Source organism: Candoia aspera, chromosome 3, assembly GCF_035149785.1.
Source record: "Candoia aspera isolate rCanAsp1 chromosome 3, rCanAsp1.hap2, whole genome shotgun sequence".
NCBI classification, from domain to species: domain Eukaryota; kingdom Metazoa; phylum Chordata; class Lepidosauria; order Squamata; family Boidae; genus Candoia; species Candoia aspera.
This window is the reverse complement of record NC_086155.1, coordinates 1471635-1488854: the sequence shown is the minus strand read 5'-3', so window position 1 is coordinate 1488854 and position 17220 is coordinate 1471635. Positions and strand designations below refer to the sequence as shown.

At 48.6% G+C, this 17220-nt stretch overlaps 1 protein-coding gene across 2 annotated transcripts; it reads left to right on the top strand.

Moving 5' to 3' along the window:
* The first annotated feature begins 806 nt into the window (after positions 1-806).
* LOC134492763 (bactericidal permeability-increasing protein-like) lies at positions 807-16875 on the top strand. 2 transcript variants are annotated; one of them, XM_063296843.1, is made up of 15 exons: positions 811-1245; positions 2335-2449; positions 2961-3089; positions 3925-4080; positions 5309-5372; positions 6040-6103; positions 6732-6823; positions 8337-8513; positions 9548-9607; positions 11222-11389; positions 12149-12216; positions 12499-12541; positions 12874-12937; positions 14739-14815; positions 15586-16875. In XM_063296843.1, exons 1-15 carry the CDS (start codon positions 1137-1139, stop codon positions 15622-15624), a joined length of 1425 nt encoding a protein of 474 aa, XP_063152913.1. In that variant the 5' UTR covers positions 811-1136; the 3' UTR covers positions 15625-16875. The 2 variants fall into 2 exon arrangements, 1 of the variants encoding a protein (XP_063152913.1); XR_010067517.1 differs by lacking the exons at positions 12499-12541; positions 15586-16875 and having other exon boundaries at positions 807-1245; positions 14739-14816.
* Positions 16876-17220: the final 345 nt, after the last annotated feature.

The following is a 17220-nucleotide window of genomic DNA, read 5'->3' as shown; positions in this document are numbered from 1 at the left end:
CTTTGTCTCCTTTTCGTGCTGAAGATGTCGCCTGGCCTGGCAACGAAACGTCTCCAAGAAAACAACAAGGCTTGGAGAGCACCGAGGACGCCACAGTTCCACCCTGAGCTACAGAGACTCTCTTCGACTGCTCTTCTTTGTATCAACACCAGTATGCATTTCATTTTGCCCATCCCCTTCCTTCCTCAATCTCTTTCCCCAAAATACTGACATGGCATGCAGAGTGAATAATGAAACCAAGTATGAACTCTTGCGCGTTTATGGGAACATGGCACGGTCCTCCTTGCTCCACCTTATCTGGCCACGATGACTCACAAGTATGGGGAAAGGGGAGCAGGAAGAGGAGCCTTTCTGCAGGGTGGGCGTGGCATCAGGGCCCTCCCGTCCCATCAGGCAATGGGGAAGGACCCTCTGGAATGCAAAGGCTCTGGATTGTGCAGGGTGGGTTTCTCCAGACCAGAACTGGCTTTGCATTCCTTACCTGGAGAAGCCCACCTTGCGGGATGTAAGGTCTGAGCCCCTCAAGGGCTTTAAAAACATCCACAGTCACCCTGAAAAACAGAGGGGTGCCTTCCTAAGAGGCTTAGGACAGCCTTGCTCCAGTGGGACAAGGCACAGGTTGATGTTCCCTTCCCACCAGGGAGGAGAGAACGCAACCCCACACCTGCAGGCTGACAAAAAATTCCCCCATTCCCTCTGAGCATGTACAGAGCACCTTTCTTTCAACACAAATAGCAGCAGCCCTCACTTTCCACACCGTGACTTGCAATCTTTTATGATGCGCTGCTGTTTGCTTTTTACTCAGCGTGTCTGCTGGTTAAAAGCAAAGAGACTGGGGCATCAAAGCCATAATCGATGCGGTGACTCACAGGATTGCAACCCCAACTTTCAGCCCAGCAAAAACCGGATTGCTGCCGGCCAAAGGGCAGAGCTTCTGAGGAAAACCCACCCAAAATCTAGACTGGAAATGGGGCAACCGGGGAAAGCCTCTTCCGGAAAGAGAATGCAGCTTCCTGCTTCTTCTCAAAGCTAGTTCTTGCTTCCTCATTCTCTAACCCAGAAGCATACAGCTACAGGGTCTGCAGACACCCACCCTGCTCTGGGCAGAAGATCTCCAAGAGCTTTGGGTGGTGAAGATGTGCAAGGCCAGGCTACTGTTGCTCTGCCTTTGCTGCTTGGTGCCCTCCCTTGAGGGCACAAACCCGGGATTTGCAGGCAGAATCACCAAGAAAGGATTGGATTATGGTAGGTACCCAGCTTTTCTTTCCACCACCCCCTGGGCGCCCCTCTGCCCCACAGCCAACAGCCTGACAGTAAGTGGTGTGCATGGCTCACACAGCCCTGCAAGGAGAGCAGAGGGGAGAGCCCGGGAATGGCTTTCCTCTGTTGCACCACCAGTTCTTTGGAACGCTGTCCCCATGGAATCTGAGTCGCCACCCTCACCCTCCCTCCGCTAGCTTGGTTTTAGGAAATAATTACAAACAGGATTCCAGCACGCATCCTGACTTTTCCAGCTGTTCTGGAGCCTCAACTCTTTGGAGGACAACCAAGCTGGGTGGTTGCACACAATGGGCATAGCTGACCAAGGAAAACACTTGAACCGCAAAAAAACTTGGGTGGTTTGGGGTTAAAACAGCTTGTCCTTAATCCCATGTCTGACTGGATCTAGGTATTTAACACCCTAACCTCATCCAGGGCTTGTTTGTTTTGGATAGAACCTATATCTTTTGATGTGGTCCTGCCATTTTTGTTTTTAGACCAGTGCTTTTCAACCTTGGCAACTTTAAGATAGGTGGACTTCAACTCCCAGAATTCTCTGGCCAGCATGGCTGGCTGGGGAATTCTGGGAATTGAAGACCACCCATCTTAAGGTTGCCAAGGTTGAGAAACACTGCTTTAGACTATTTACTCTGGACGGACTGATTGCAAAATGGGTGCAATCTGGGGGCAACCAAATAAGTCCAGGGGGTGGTTGCAATGCACAATGGAAGCTCCCCCCTTTTGACATGTGTTGCAATGTATGTAAAAAGGGTCAAGGCTTTCCTCACATGGCTGCAGCCAACAGAAGAGTCTCTTGTTGCAGCAGGATAAAATTGAAATGAATGAATGAAAATAGAAGTGGTCCTGCCATTGGGCAGAAGGATACAACTGCCTCAGAGAGAGGTTCCTGGGGGAGGTGGTGATTTCTGCCATATCTTCCGAGTTCCCTTAATATGGTCTATTCAATGTGACACACTTCGTTGTTCTCACCTTAAAAAAAAAAAACCCTGAAGAGTGAGAAAGCTCTAAAGGGGTTAAAAAATGCCAACACACAGGCTGTCCGCTTTGTTGCAGCACGCCAGCAGGGGGTTGCAGCCTTGCAAGAGGCACTGGCCAAGATCACCCTGTCTGAATTCTCTGGCTCCTTCAGAGTCAAAGTGATCGGAAATGTCAACTACAAGTTCTACAGGTGAGCCTGCTGGGGCCAAGGAAGTGATCTATCTTGGGGTGGAATCAAAATGACTGGGGAGAATTATAATTCTGGAAAAGGTTCGGACATACGGAACGTGCATCTGACACCAGACCAGCCCCCAAGTACAGAGCCCCACAGTGTGTCTGCTCAGCCTTCCTTTAAGGAAGGCCACTTGAAAGAAAGAACTCCTGGCTCGGCCCAAACTGCTTCTCCCAGATGAGTCTCCCTATAAGGAACTGAAACTCTGAGGGTGGCTTCACACAGCACAGTTGATCTGTTTATTGAATCAACTCATTTCCTGGATCCGCACTTGACTTGGAACCTTAAACCTACCAAATCACACCCCCCCCCCCAAATCTAACTCACAGTAATGCTGACCAAGCTTAGCATATTGATTGAAGGTAACTGCTGGGTCTTTAACTGACCTGGATGGACAAACTGAGGGCGAGATGGAGCCAAGACACTCAACCCCCTTTGACCAAAAGTTTTTTTCCTCCTTCATTTGCAGTCTGAATGTTCGTCAGTTCCAGCTGCTCCACTCAGCAATTGAACCCGTGCCGGGCCAGGGCCTCAGGGTCTCCATCACCAATGCTTTTGCTGAATTGACTGGCCGGTGGGAGGTGAAGAAACGCTGGTTGTGAGTCGTACTGCTCCTTCCCTTTCCACATCTTCCTAGTTGCTTCTGAGATTGTCTGAATGCTAGAAGGTCACTAGTCCCTCTGCTCCCACATCCAATTAGCGGAAACAACTGCAACTCGGTCTCAGAACAGAATATGTTCATCCTGGGGCCACCATAGCTGGCCTCTTAGACATCACGTGGGTATCGGGACCCCATGGCTTAGAAAGGAAGCTCAGGCAGCCATTGTTGGGTATCAGGAATCTACAAACTTTAGAATAATTCTATCTACCTCGATATAAGTGAAGGGGGAACATGAAACCTTTCTGGTGGGTCAGGAAACTTACTGACTCCCACCCAGCTTCTATGAGCTTGGTGTCCTCACTACCCTGCCAGGTCACTGGGAAGATTAATTCTTTCCCAGCTAAACTTCTGCAACATCTGTAAAGCCAGTCCCACGTACAGCATGTCACTTTAGTCCACACCGGATGAAGTCAGGACACGGCCAAGGTCTTCCCTCTCCATGGTGGGACCTAGCTTGTGGGCAGCAAAGCTGATAAAAAGCACCAAGTCCAGAAGAAACTTTAAGATGTATGTCTTTGGTTCTTCAAAGGAGTCTAATCATATCTAATATCAGCTTTTATATGAAGGTTGAAGTCCTCCAAGACCACACACCATTGTCTCCTTAAAGCCAAATGTGACACTGTCAGTTTGAGCTGTGGGAGGGGAGACAACAAGGAACTGAGTGATAGGAATATCTGCACAGACTCAGGCTGTGGCTTAATCATCTCTCAAGAAACTGAAACAAAAGACTGTCATTTTGTGAATGCCTCTGTTATATTGTGTTTCCTACCAGCAAGGATGACGGCTCCTTTGACCTGAAGGTTGAGGGCATCTCCATCTCCGTAAGCTTGAAGCTGGGGAGTGATGCTACTGGGAGACCGACTGTTACCACCTTGGATTGCAGCAGCCACGTTTCCGACGTCGACATTCACATTTCGGGCAAACTGGAGTATGTTGACTTTGCTGTCACAGCTTGACTGGAGAGAGGTCTTTCGCTCAAGGGCTGGGGACATGGCAGAAGAAAAGGAGCTGCTAAGTCATGTTAGTGCCAGGGTGGGCATTTGGAACCACAGCCCATGGCCCAGTTATCTTAAGAGATGGTTCTTGAAGGCTGCAGAGCCGTCTTCTCCAGCATCAGGTCTGAGGCTGTGTCTTGGTGGTGCCTTGCCTAGCTGAGTAGTATAATTTGTTGAAAGCAGTAGCTGTGATGAAAGCCAGTTTGGATAATTCGAGGAGGGTACTGGACAGAGACGTGGGAAATCTTGTCCACAAGGGCTGCTAATAGTGATGGCTGCTTACTGCCTCCTGAATCCCAAGCAGCAGACCCTCAGGGGGACAAGAGAAGGGGCTCCTGCCCTCTAGTCCTGGCTGGTGAACTCTCCAGGGCATCCAGCTGGTCACTTGGTGACACAGAAGGCTGGACTGGATGGGCTTTTCTTAGCAGGGCCTTTCTTAGAGGCAATGCCATGTTTCTTCCTCCTGTCTCTGCACCATCACCTTCCTCAGGACTTCTTAGGGAGGTAGCCATGACCTGGGCCACAACTGGGGGGGGCAACCGGGGCATGTGCCCCAGGTGCCACGCTGGTGGGGTGCCAAAATGAGCGCTGGGGGGGGGTGCCAAAATGAGCGCTGGGGGGGGTGCCAAAATGAGCGCTGGGGGGCACCATAAAGGGTGCTGAATCCATGTTTACCCCGGGTGACACAGACCCTAGTTGAGGCCCTGGCCGTGACGGTCCAGCTGCTTCCAGCTGGAGTCAGGCAGAGCTACACTCTGATGGCCTCTCTTATAAATACTGTAAATAATGTTAACTGTTAAGCCAACACTGGGATGGAGAAGGTTCCCTTGAGAAGATCACAGGGAAGGTTTTAAAAAAGGTCCATCTGACCCATAGCAAACACCAGACTAAGCATAACCTTTGAATGGACAGAAGTCCAGGACTTCTGTTGCTCGTGGAGTCCATTGGCCTAGGGATGTCAGATGCCCCTCAGCTCCACTGGATCCTCTCTGTCAACAGACCCCTTCAAACATTTAAACAACAACCAAGGAAGGGGAATAGAAATAGAAGGGCTTCTCTTGTTTCTCCTAACCTCTGGCCTGAAGAAGGCAAGGAGGATTTTGAGGGTCAACTGACCGAGCTTCTGAACATGAGCCTCATCTGTGGCCCTTGCCTTCACAGCTGGCTGTATAATCTCTTCCACCGAAGCATTGAGTCAGCTCTCAGGAGAGCCATGGAAGGCAAGGTAAAGCGCTGTGGGCTCTGCCCCTGGGCCTTTCACACCAACCTTGATTTCTAGGATGGGAGGCTTGTGAGAATGAGGAGGCGCCTGAGCTTTCCAGGCTGGGAGCTGCTTGTACAAACACACACACACACACTCAAAAGTACACACATTTTTAAGGAGGCTCTGCTGCTGTTCAGCAAGTGGATCGTGGAGTCCTCTAATGAGTCCTCCTAACAGCTCCTCAGCGAGAGAGCAGCAACTCAAAGGGCTTTGTGCAGTTGCCTTATGACTCTGAGCAATCGCGTTGCTCAGCTGAACTCAGCCCACATTTTCAGACACAGTCAGCTGTAATATTGCCAAGAAAAACCAAACACCATCATATTTTTCAAGTGATCTTTCCCATTTTTTTAATCTAGTTCTTTGCAATACATTTGTTTTGATGGACATCTTTTAAGCACATTTTTTGAAGTTATGAACTCCTTTGCAAAACTCTGTGGTAGCACACGAATGCCTTCAGGTTGGCATATGAATTTAGGAGGTGTCCTATACAGCAGCCTGCCAGGGGAGGAAGTGGTTGCTTGGAGTGGACCTGGCCCTAATTCATCAACTTTTCTGGTTCCTGCTGCAAGTTGTTGCTTTATTTTGCTTTTCCTCTCTTAAGGATTATCTCCTTGTGTTTTTTTCCAAGGTCTGTGAGACAGTGAGAAGCTCTGTTAGCTCCCAACTGCAGCCCTATCTTTGCTCTTTGCCAGGTAAGAGCAAAACGCTTGGAGCATCCCTTGGGTGGACCCTCAACAGCTCGCTCCATCAGAAGGAGAAGAGCATCCGTTAAGGAAACCAAGGTTCCGCCTTTGCCCGTCAGCATTTCCACCCAACTGGCTTCTCTGGCCCAGAACGTCTGTTCGCTCTCCTGTACCACTTTTGGGCACCTTGTTTTCAGAAAGATTCTGAGAGAACAGGGCAAGTCCAGGAAAGGGAACTGAGGACAATCAGGGATTGGAAACAAAGTCACCTGGGGAAAGACTGAGGGAACTGGGTGTGTTTAGCCTTGAGAAAGGACCACAGAGAGGAGAAATCGCTTCTCAAGGACTTGAAAGGATGCCCTCAGAAGAAGGCCACCACCTGCTTTCCATATGGCTCTAGAGTTCAGGACACGGAATCACAGATTTCAGTTAAAGAAAGGCAGATTCTGATTAAATGTTAAGAAGGTGTTCTGAGAGTAAGACGTGAATAGGCTTTGCTGTTGTCGCATTATGAGCCACCACAGCATAATTTGTAATGAATCCAGAAGTATTTCTTTTTCTTCATCATCTGTGAGACTGTCATACCGGAAGGAGCAAAGTTCCTTGATACCACCCCATGTTGTCTTTCCCCCCCTAGTCACAGCCAAAGTCGACCTCACCTCTAGCATTGATTACTCTCTGGTTGGGCCACCGGTTGCTACAAGCGATTACGTGGATGTGGGCCTGAAGGTAAGCTTCAGCAGAGAGCTTGGAGAGCTCCTGCAGAATGATGAATGGCGATGAATGAATGAAGAATGAAGAACGATGCTTCCCAGCTGACACAATTTGCCTGTTTCCATCATTCCTCCCTCCGCCCATCCCGCTTTTCAATAATTTACACCTGTGGGCCCCAGCCTCTTCTTCCTGATACAGGGTGCTGCCATTTTAGGGCTTACCCTACCATTCTTGTTTGTTTCTCACCCATTGCTGCTATTAACAATTTGCATCTAAGGATAGTTTTCCTCCTGCACCTGGTTTGGGCAGTGGGAGGGTCTGGCTCTTTCCAGCTGCCCTGTGCCCAGGATCCGGCAGGTCTCTCAGCTGACCGCTAGCTTGGAGTCCTAACTGTGAGAGAGGGATTGGCCCGACTAACAGCTGACCAGCATGGGGAGAGGCATGGCGCTGAAGCAGCAGAGAGGGAGAGAGAGCCACATCTCTCCCCTGCTTCACTGCTGGTCATCCATTCAGCTCTTGAACAAACCTACGCCAAACGCTTGTGCAAAGCTGGGGGTGAGTTTTGACCAATGGTTGAACCCACCAGCTTAGCCATCGGTCAGACCTTGCCCTCCCAGCCCCTGCCCACATTCAGGGGAGTGTCTGGTGAGGGTTTCCTGCTGACTGGCGGTGTTTGGTGATCAGGAGAGGAACTTAGCTGTGGAAATCTCCAGTTCCTATCTTCAATTTGTTCTGCGCAATGTGAATAAAGTCATTGCCGTTTGGCAGGAAAAGGATCAGGATTTGAGGACAGAAGTGTTTGTGCGGGTCTGATTTTCTGTCAGCTCATCCATGTCAACTCAGCAGTCTGGAAGAGAGGGTTTGAAGACAAAACGAAAGAGAAGGAAGCATTTAGGGCACACACGCTCACCCTTTTTAGAATGTCTAATGCAGTGATTCTCGACCCTGGCCACTTGAAGATGGGTGGACTGGGGAATTCTGGCAGCTGAAGCCCACCCGTCTCCAGGTGGCCAGGGCTGAGAAACTCAAGTCTAATGATGGCTTCTCCTAAAAGAGCACCTGCAGGGCTTGTCATGCAATGCAGTACTGTTGCACTACGATCTGCAAGCTACATGGTTCTTCATATTTGCGAGCGTGCCTTGGCTGTGTTTCAGCTGTTAGTTTTATTTCACTTCCATTAGCCACCTTGATCATCTTGGTGGGTGCAAAGGAAAGGCACGTTAGATGAAGAACTCAGGAAAGTTTTGCCTTTCCAGAATGCTCGTTCCCCAGCACTGCGTTTGACGCCTGGCCTTTGGAAGGATGGTTTCCCATTTTCAAAAGGAAAGGCAAAAGGTGTAAATTCAGCCCTAACTAGAGTTTATATGGAAGAGTCTGTAAATCAGCATCCATGTACTAAAGACTAAAAGAGGCAGGTTTTTGTTTTATTTATTTGTTTGTTTGTCAAATTTATATGGCTGCCCATCTCTTGGGAATGACTTCCCCAAGACCTTTCCTCTTCCTAACTTTTTATATCCTCTCCCACCAGGGTGAATTCTTTTCCACCGCCCACCGTTCTCCAGCTCCTTTCCCACCACCCACCCTGTCTCTTCCGGTGGATCATGACCGCATGATCTACTTTGGAATCTCCACTTTCTTCTTCAACACAGCCGGCAGGGTCTACTACAGAGCAGAATCACTGACCTTCTGGATCGTGGATAACATGGTGAGGGCAGAGCAGGATCACGGCATCATTCCTGGAAGCCTCTGCATTTGCTCATCCTGCTTTCTCCTGCGCTGACCCTGTGCATGATTAATCTTGCCATGGTCTGCAAAAGGGGGGTGGCAGCAGAGCCCCAGGATCCCAGAAATGCCACCCAAATTAATTTTGCAAGCAGTGACTTTAACCAACAAAGCTGCAGCAGTTTCTGCCTCCATGTCAGAAGCCACTGTTGAAGGTGGGTCACGTTGTTCAATAAAGGAAGATGCCCCAGCGTAGTCATAGGATGGGGGGTGGATCCCCCCTCCACTGGATTCCACATCCTGACAGAATCTGCAGCGTTTATTTTGGGTTGTCTGGAAATCTCTTTCTCTAAACTGGAAGCCTTTAGATGAAAGTTGGCTGGTTGTTGGCTCTAGGAGACTCAGAGATCTTAGGATCTTAGAATCATGGAATCATATGGTTGAAAGGGACCTTGGGGGTCTTCTTGTCCAACCCCTGCCCAAGGCAGGGGTCCTCATACCATCTTGGACAAACGGTTGTCTAATCTTTTCTTGAAAGCCTCCAGCTATGGAGCTCCCACCCCTCCAGGAGGCCAGCTGCCCCACTGCGTCATAGTTCTTGCTGTCAGGAAATTCCTCCTTGTTTCCAGGTTGGATCTCCCTGATGAGCTTCCACCCGTGGCTCCTTGTCCCGCCCTCTGGTGCCATGGAGAGTAAGTCAATGCCCTCTTCCCTGTGGCAGCCCTACAAGCCCATCTTGTATTCCTTATCCATCCCCCTGCTTTAAGACTTGTACTAGTACCTAGTTGAGCAGGTAGTGAAGATGTTTCATGGAAAAACGCACAAGTTATTCACAGAAATATAATTCTGGGGCACCGGAACAAGCTGCAACCCCATCTTTTAACCCCAGACAATATTAATTGTAATTGTATTCATAACTGAGCCAGAAATGGTCAACAGCTCCTGGGGATAAAACTGATTTAGGATTTCTGCTCCCTTTCCCATCTCGTCACCTCCAAGCATCTTTCCCTCCTGCAGGTTCCTAAGGAGTTTAAAATCCGGCTGAACACCACCTCGTTCGAACCTTTCATCCCACAGGTCAGCCTCTCTCCCTTGCCCCTCCAGAGAAAATGGAATGGGGGGCGTGGTGGGGTGTGGGTGCTGCTAAGTATATCTGTGGGGTGAGGGTCTGGCACGTTCTGCAATTGCACCTTCCCAAATTATGAAGTAACGAAAGCACTGATGAACCTCAGAATCACATTTGAAATGTAGCAGAAGGCAGAAACGGCATGGCTATAAATCAGAGGGGGTCTGATAGCGCCTTTTGGGACTAACTCTTTTTTTTAAGCCATGAGCTTTTGGGCACAATAGTTCGTCCCACTAGATTCATGAACATCGGATAAAGTGAGCTGCAGCTCGCAAAAGCTTATGCTTTTAAATGAAATACATCTATCTGAAAAGGTGCCACCAGATTCCTTCTGATTTTGGGCTGTCATAGGCTAACGCTGCTCTTTTCCTGCAAGGCTGTAAGGATATAAAAACTGTAAAGTTATTTCTGTGCTTCTGTTAACTCCCTAAGCATAGCCTCTGAACTTCTCTGTGTTTCAAAGAAGTGGAAGGAAAATTATTGCTACATTATTTTGTGGATCCTTCCAATGGATCTCAAAATTGTTGCTATCCCAGTTGTGCACTGGAGCAGAGTCAGTTTGCAAGAGGACCTCATGGTTGTCTTAAGAAGCATCAAACCACCATTTTAAGCTTTTAGTGCAGATAAGATGCATGGATCCTTCCTTGTTCCCCACCCACCCTGCATCAGTATCTGGTCTCTGGCCCTGCAAGTGGGTAAAGTCAAGGCAGTCTCAAATATTGAATTAAAAATTAAAGGCAGCACCCCAAGTCACAGAACAATAATTTTTAAAAAGGCTTGGTATCTGTCTTATTTATTTCTGTCACTTATGTGCCAGTCCATTTCCGGTGACTCTTACAATATTAATATAAGATTAGAAACAACAATCCATGCAATAATTAATCAGTCTGATGCACCGCTGTTTGGGGGTAGCATGATCTTACTTGTCCCAAAATGTCTTTCAGAAAAACCATGTTTTGTAATATTAGCCCTGCATGGGCTTTCTGTTCCCAACTTCTTTCATGGTTCCTGCCAACACTATGGCTGTATTCACACAACACAGTAACCTGGCTACTGAAGTCACCCATTTTTCTGGTTCACAGGCTATGCTGAACTGTAAACTAACCAAATGGGTTTGCCCAACACACGAAGCCACCAAGAAACCTAAGCAATATTATTATGACCCTGGAAGTTATGTGAATGCAGACATGAGGCCTTTCACTGGCCTGGGTACATGTGTTGTGTGAACCAGCTGTGCACTGAGGCTAAATGCTGAGGTGCAAGAGGATCTCACAGGTGCAGCCCTGACCACCTGGGCCAAGGGGAGAGGAGGAACGTCTCAAGGGATGCTAATTGGCCTGTCCTCCAGAGGCTCAGGGTGGTCTGTTATTTGGGAGGGACCATTCCACAAAACCTATTTGCTGGTTTTAGAAGATCTTAGCCATATCCCTTTAGTTTTCATCTGGAAGAAAAACCACCATGGAACCCCAGGTCTCCAAAGGGATGGAAGCCATCCAGCGAGTCAGGTCTTCAAGCAGAGAAGAAGACCATGCATGGAAATGTGACTTTTGACTTATCATTCCCAGATTAAGAAGCTATTCCCCAACATGCTCATGAAGCTGCGGGTCTCACCTTCTTCGGCCCCATCTCTGGCCATCTCCCCTGAAGCCCTGTCGCTGACTCCTTTGGTCGACATCCAGGCATTTGCGATTCTCCCTAATGCTTCCTTAGCTCCTCTCTTCCTGATTGGAGCGGTAAGTTGAGTCTACATGTTACTGTCAACAGTCAACAATTCAGATTTTGCAACATCTTTTAGTCTCCCTTCACCCATCTCCATCTAGATTTGTGTTATTTTTTTGATGTGCTGTGTTTTGAGGATGCACATTTCTGCCTGCTCCCATTTCAGACTTTTCTTTCAGAATTGTTTACAAGCCCATCTGTTTTTGAAGATCAACATGACCAATTCCTTTCAAGTTTAGTTATCTAATATTTTTGCTTAGATGTACAGGTAGTCCTCATTTAATGACCACAATTGGGTCCGGAATTTTGGTTGCTAAGCAAAGCGGTCATTAAGCAAATCCAACCTGATTTTACGACCTTTTTTGCAGCAATTGTTAAGCAAATCACAGCAGATGTTAAGTGAACCACATCGTCTTAAGTGAATCACACAGTGTCCCATTGATTTTGCTTGCCAGAAGCTGGCTGGGAAGGTCGAAAAATGGCGATCACATGACCACAGGACACTGCGATGGTCATAAATGCGAACTGGTTGCCAAGCGCCCAAATCATGATCACGTGACTGGGAGGGTGCTGCAACAGTCGTAAGTGTGAGGACCAGTTGTAAGTTGTTTTTCAGCACCGTTGTAAGTTTGAACTGTCACTAAATGAATGGTTGCTAAGTGAGGACTACCTGTATCTTTAAGAAATCAAAGGTATATCCAAATGTGATACAACCTGAAAAGACTATGGAAGTGTGTGCAAAACAGCTCAAATTGGCTTCTTTCTTATTGCAGTCAACCACAATTTCAGCCAAAGTTTCTGTCAACTCTACTAGCATCTCTGGAAAACTAAAACTTGGCAGGTGAGCAACCTAATGCTGATGCAATATGGAAGCATCTGCTTGCAAGGGTAGCGGTGCCAACTGTTGTGAAATACATGTTGCTCTGCAAAGGGCAATGACTTAGTGTTGGCATCCTTATCCTGGAAATGATGGGGGTATGAAAGTTAAAGTTTAGCACCCTTGCAAAGGACTTAAATTGACTTGTTATGGTTTATGGTTCGGTCTACCAACTTGGCTCGATTTATCTTGTGCCACTGATTTCTTATAAGGCTTTAAAAACATTGCTGTCTGTCCCTCCTGTAGTTTGGCATTTTCCTTAAAGCACTCAGACATCGGGGCCTTTTCGGTAAGATACTTTTTTGCCTGAAATTGCCTGCCCCCCCCCCCCGTCGTCTTCCCAGGAGCCCAGTTCACGTTGGGGTCATCCCGTCTTCTCCTCTTAGGCTCAGCCCTTCTCCCCAGGATCCTCCCCAGAGACCGGACGATGGGCTGAAATGTTCTCTCAGTCCCTCTGGTGGGTCCAGGCTATGGATGGAGAACTGGCCAAGAGGGCAGATGCCTTCTGGCGGACAGGCCAAGGCAGGGGTGGTCCTGCAGATGGAGGACGCCCTCTTGAGGGAGGAGAATCAATCAAGTTTATTTGGGTTTCTCATTTTGGGTTTCCCTCCCCATGCTCAGGTACAATTAATGGCATCCCTCATGAACTTCTTTGCCGCCACCATCCTAATTCCTCAGATGAATGGTAAGGGCTTGTAAAGTTGGAAGAGCTTTCATATAACCTTATTTCTCCCTTGGGAGCCGCCAGTGGTCCAGAATGCATCGGCCCATGTGCTCACTACCACTCCTGATGTGGGAAGCGTGTTACATCTGGGCCACCGACCAGCTTCTGGGCGCCCTCTGAAGGGCTGGCTTCCATCCATAAAGTCTTCTATGCCTGGGCATCAGATTACCTTCGAGACCCTATTTTCTGCCTAAGATCAGCCCAACCTACACAATTATTCCAGGAGAAGGCAGCTCGTGCTCCCCCATTGTCAAGAGGGGGCAGAGAAGAGGCCAGGAGGCACTGCTTCCTGGTGACATCACTGGCCCTTTGAAACAGCCTCCCAGCTGAAATTAGACGGCTCGCTCCTTAACAGCCTTCCATGAACAATTTGAAACAGAACTCTGTTGCAAAGCATTCGGGGACCGATGTCCTTTATTGCTGTTTTTGGGGTTGTTTTTCAACTTATTTTTAAATTCTGAATTTTACCTTGGACTCTTTATGGTGAGAGTCCTTAATTGGGTTGCAGAACACCAGAGCATGTCTGAGAGCAGCTTTTCTGACCAGCACCTTTTATTCCAAGGCTCACAAAAGGCTCACCTCCCACAGTGTCTACTTGGGAGGAGATAACAATGTAAATATCTGCTGTCCCCACAGCTGTGTGAAGCAGGCTGCTAAAGGCCCATTCACAGATGAGGAAAGGTCAGGCAGTCCCACACAGCGCCTGGGCCACAGCGCTGCAGATGTGGCCCTCCCACACATCTGGGAGGGAGCTAAGGCCCACGGGCTCTACAGGGACAGGCCATGCCACCCCCTTTGTGCATCACACACATGTCAGAAGGGGGTGGACCTTGCATCACAGCAACATGGTGTGTCTTTCATTGCCCTGGATACAGTGGAGACCTCTGGCTAAGGCTTGGCTATTTGCATCTCAGAGGAGGGTGCTGGCAGGGGGGCACATTTGGAAAAGAGAACCTGGCCTTGCATTCCCTGTTTGTGTGTGTGTGTGCACCTTTAAGTCAGTCTTGACTCTTGGCAACCGCCCAGACAAGTCCTGCAGTTTTCTTGGCAAGGTTTTTGGAAAGTGGTTTGCCCTTGCCTCCTTCCTGGGGCTGAGAGAGAGTGACTGGCCTAAGATCATCCAGCTGGCTTTGTGCCTAAGGTAGGACTAGAACCCACAGTCTCCCAGTTTCTAGCCTGCTGCCTTAACCACTACAGGTAGTCCTCAACTTACGACCACAACTGGGACTAGAATTTCCATCATAAGTCATTGCAGTCGTGGCACCATGTGATCGGACCTGATTTTACGACCATTTTTATGGCAAAACGGCAAAAAAGTTGCAAAATGCGATCATGTGACCACAGGACTGCAACCAGTCATAAATGCGATCATGTGAAAGCACAGGGGGGCATGCAATGTTTTGCAACGCTTGGAAATGCTTTACAGGCCATAAGGCATTTGAGGCCGTCATAACTTTGAACCATTGTTAAACAAACGGTCGTAGGTTGAGGACTACCTGTACAGCAAAGTCTACTAGGCTCTTGGTTGCCCACCAGAATCAAATAAAATGTTTGCAAGCCTAATTTTTCCAACTTGCATGAAGAAGCTTATGCCTTGTAATAACAATAAAAAAAATTAGTTGGAAAAGGTTCTGATTTTGAGCCACCTAAAAGGAATGCCAGTGCAGAAAGGAGGGCGATAAATTAAATTCCAGAATACAAATCCAAAGTACTTCCAGCAATTTTGCTTTCCTGCATGTTGCCCATGACTTCTCTCTTCTAGCCCGCCTGGCTGAGGGATTCCCGCTCCCCCTCCTGGATCAACTGCAGCTTGCCGACCCCGTTTTCCAGACTCACCAGGTGAGTGACAGGTCCCTGTCACCCCAGAAAAACTGCAGGCCATCCGGAGGAGCTGGCAGGGTGTGGAGGGTCAAAATAAAGTGCTGGGGGGTCCCCTGAAGGAATAGAGGAACCCACCCCCCTTGATGGCCATGTGTCCCACCCAGCATCACTGCTGGGCCATTTGAGTAGACTTGTGCTTCTCAACCTCGGCAACTTTAAGCTGGGTGGGCTACAACTCCCAGAATGCCCCAGCCAGCATGCGCTGGCTAGGGCATTCTGGGAGTTGAAGTCCACCCAACTTAAAGTTGCTGAGGTTGGGAAACATTGGTTTATAGTAATTATGAGCAAACAAGCATTAAAGTAAACCAGCCATCACGGGACTGAAAAAGAAAAATATAAAAATAATGTATAAACATTATCAATTGATTGATTATTGATTATGTGCCATCAAGTAGGTGTTGACTCTTAGCAACCATGTAGATAGATTTGCTCCATGAAATACATAACATTTTACATAAAACTGTGCAAGGTACAAATACAACATGTGTAAAATACGTAGGTTTAGGGGCCGTTGTAAAACATGGTCAAGAAGAATATGCATGTTTGGTGAAATGCACACAGAACTTATATAAATTTTATCATGAACCTTTTGAAATTCAGCAAAGCAAAGAGATTGCAGAGAGAGACAAAGAGACCCAAATTCACACCCTCGTCGCAGCCGGATTCTGTTTTTCTGATTGCGCCAGAGACAGAGACGGCTAAACATTCGCCTTCTGACCTCTCCCCAGGATTTCCTGCTGTTCGCATCAGACGTGCGCTATGGATAGAGAAGATGCTGAGAACAAACAGAAAAAGAGGAGCGAACGGAGGAATATTGCCCCCACTTCTGGTTCTGCTGAGCGTGCAGTTTGGGGTGGGAAATTCTCCAGGAACAGCTCTGTTAGCATAGAATTCCCCAACCTGCAGCCCTCGAGAGGTGTTGGGTGACAATTCCCACAATCTCTTGAGGCTTGGTGGAAGTTGTAATCCCACACCTCTGGAGGGCACCAGGTTGGGGAATGGTACTTCAGTGGGCACTTTCTTTACAGTATTGCAATGCTTCACTCCCCACCCTGCCCTTTTAGCTCTTCTGCAAGGTGGCCTGAGCCACAGGCGTTCCCCACTTGCCAACTGGGGGAGCGACAAGGAGGAGGGATCCCTGATGCTTTTCCGGTGTGCTGTCCCTGGAAACAGAGCATGGGGTCAGGCGGGATCCAGCTAGTGCGGGATCAAGCCGAGCCAGATTGGCATTGGCCCATGCTTCAAGCCGTTTGCATCTTTCAACAACTTAAAAAAGCAAAACAAAGAAACAGGTGGAGACACAGAGGGAAGGTGATGCACCCAGAAGGTGATGCTTCTCCTCTCTGTCCCCATGGGATGGCAGCTGATGTGCCAAGTGAAGGTGGATTTTGCATCTCAGAGTTGAAAAAGAGCCCTCCAAAAGGCCGGCCAGGAAACTCAGCCAGGTGGAGGTCCTGAGGGCCCAGGGACACACAAGAAAATTTACTGTTTAATGCTCGCCTGCTAGCAGACAATACTAGATGCTTGCCGTGAAGTTTCAAGAGGATGTGCCAACAGCCCTGGGATTGACTCATAAAGTCCTTTAGGGCACCTGGAGGCCCTCCGGACCGTCTGCTGCCACCCACCAGGACGACCTTTCTCTCACCTGGCGTTTCCGAGAGGTTTGGGGGGCTGAGCCAGACAGGATTGCTCCGGAGCTCACATGGGCCCCCTCCTTGCCAGTGTTCTGGAAACTTTTAAAATGGAGCTGTTTCTGGGGGAGGGTTTCCTGGAGTCTCTATCCGATGCCGTTTCTGGTTTATCCTTTGACTTTTGTAGTGGCTAACAGTTGTTGTTATTTCTGCGATTGGTTTGATTGGTTTTTAACCTCACTGGCAGAGATCTTCCCGTTTCTGTTCATCCAGCCTGCAAACTGCCAAATCGGCCTCTTTGATTGCGTGGGGGAGAAGTATTGCAAATAACCACCTAGAGAGCTTTTTCCCGTGGGCGGTTCAAAAATTCTAAATAAAGAAATAAATAGCCTGCAAGAGCCCGCATTTTCCTTTCCATTCCTCCTCTTGTCCAGAAGGCAAGCGCCGGTTGCTGAGCTGAAGAGAATACTCAGCAGAAACCTGAGACCTAAAGCAGAAGGAAGGGAGGGGGGGAGGGGGAAGGGGAAGGGACGGGGAAAGGGGGAGGGGGAGGGAGGGAGGAAGGAAGGAAGGGGGAGAGGCAAGGGAGGGGAGGCGGAAGGAAGGAAAGAAGGAAGGAAGGAGGAAGGAAGGGAGGGAGGGAGGGGAGGGGAGGGGAGGGGGAAGGAAATTATAGTTTCTGTTTCCCTTTCAGGTTCTCGCTTCCTAACGACCTGCTTAATCCCACAGGCA

What these genes read in the sequence shown, in the direction of transcription:
- LOC134492763 (XM_063296843.1), top strand. Translation starts at nt 1,137, where the DNA reads ATGTGCAAGGCCAGGCTACTGTTGCTCTGCCTTTGCTGCTTGGTGCCC. An exon ending in GAGGTGAAGAAACGCTGGTT is followed by an intron (nt 3,090 to 3,924) that starts GTGAGTCGTACT and finishes GTTTCCTACCAG; the next exon opens with CAAGGATGACGGCTCCTTTG. An exon ending in TCTGGATCGTGGATAACATG is followed by an intron (nt 8,514 to 9,547) that starts GTGAGGGCAGAG and finishes TCCCTCCTGCAG; the next exon opens with GTTCCTAAGGAGTTTAAAAT.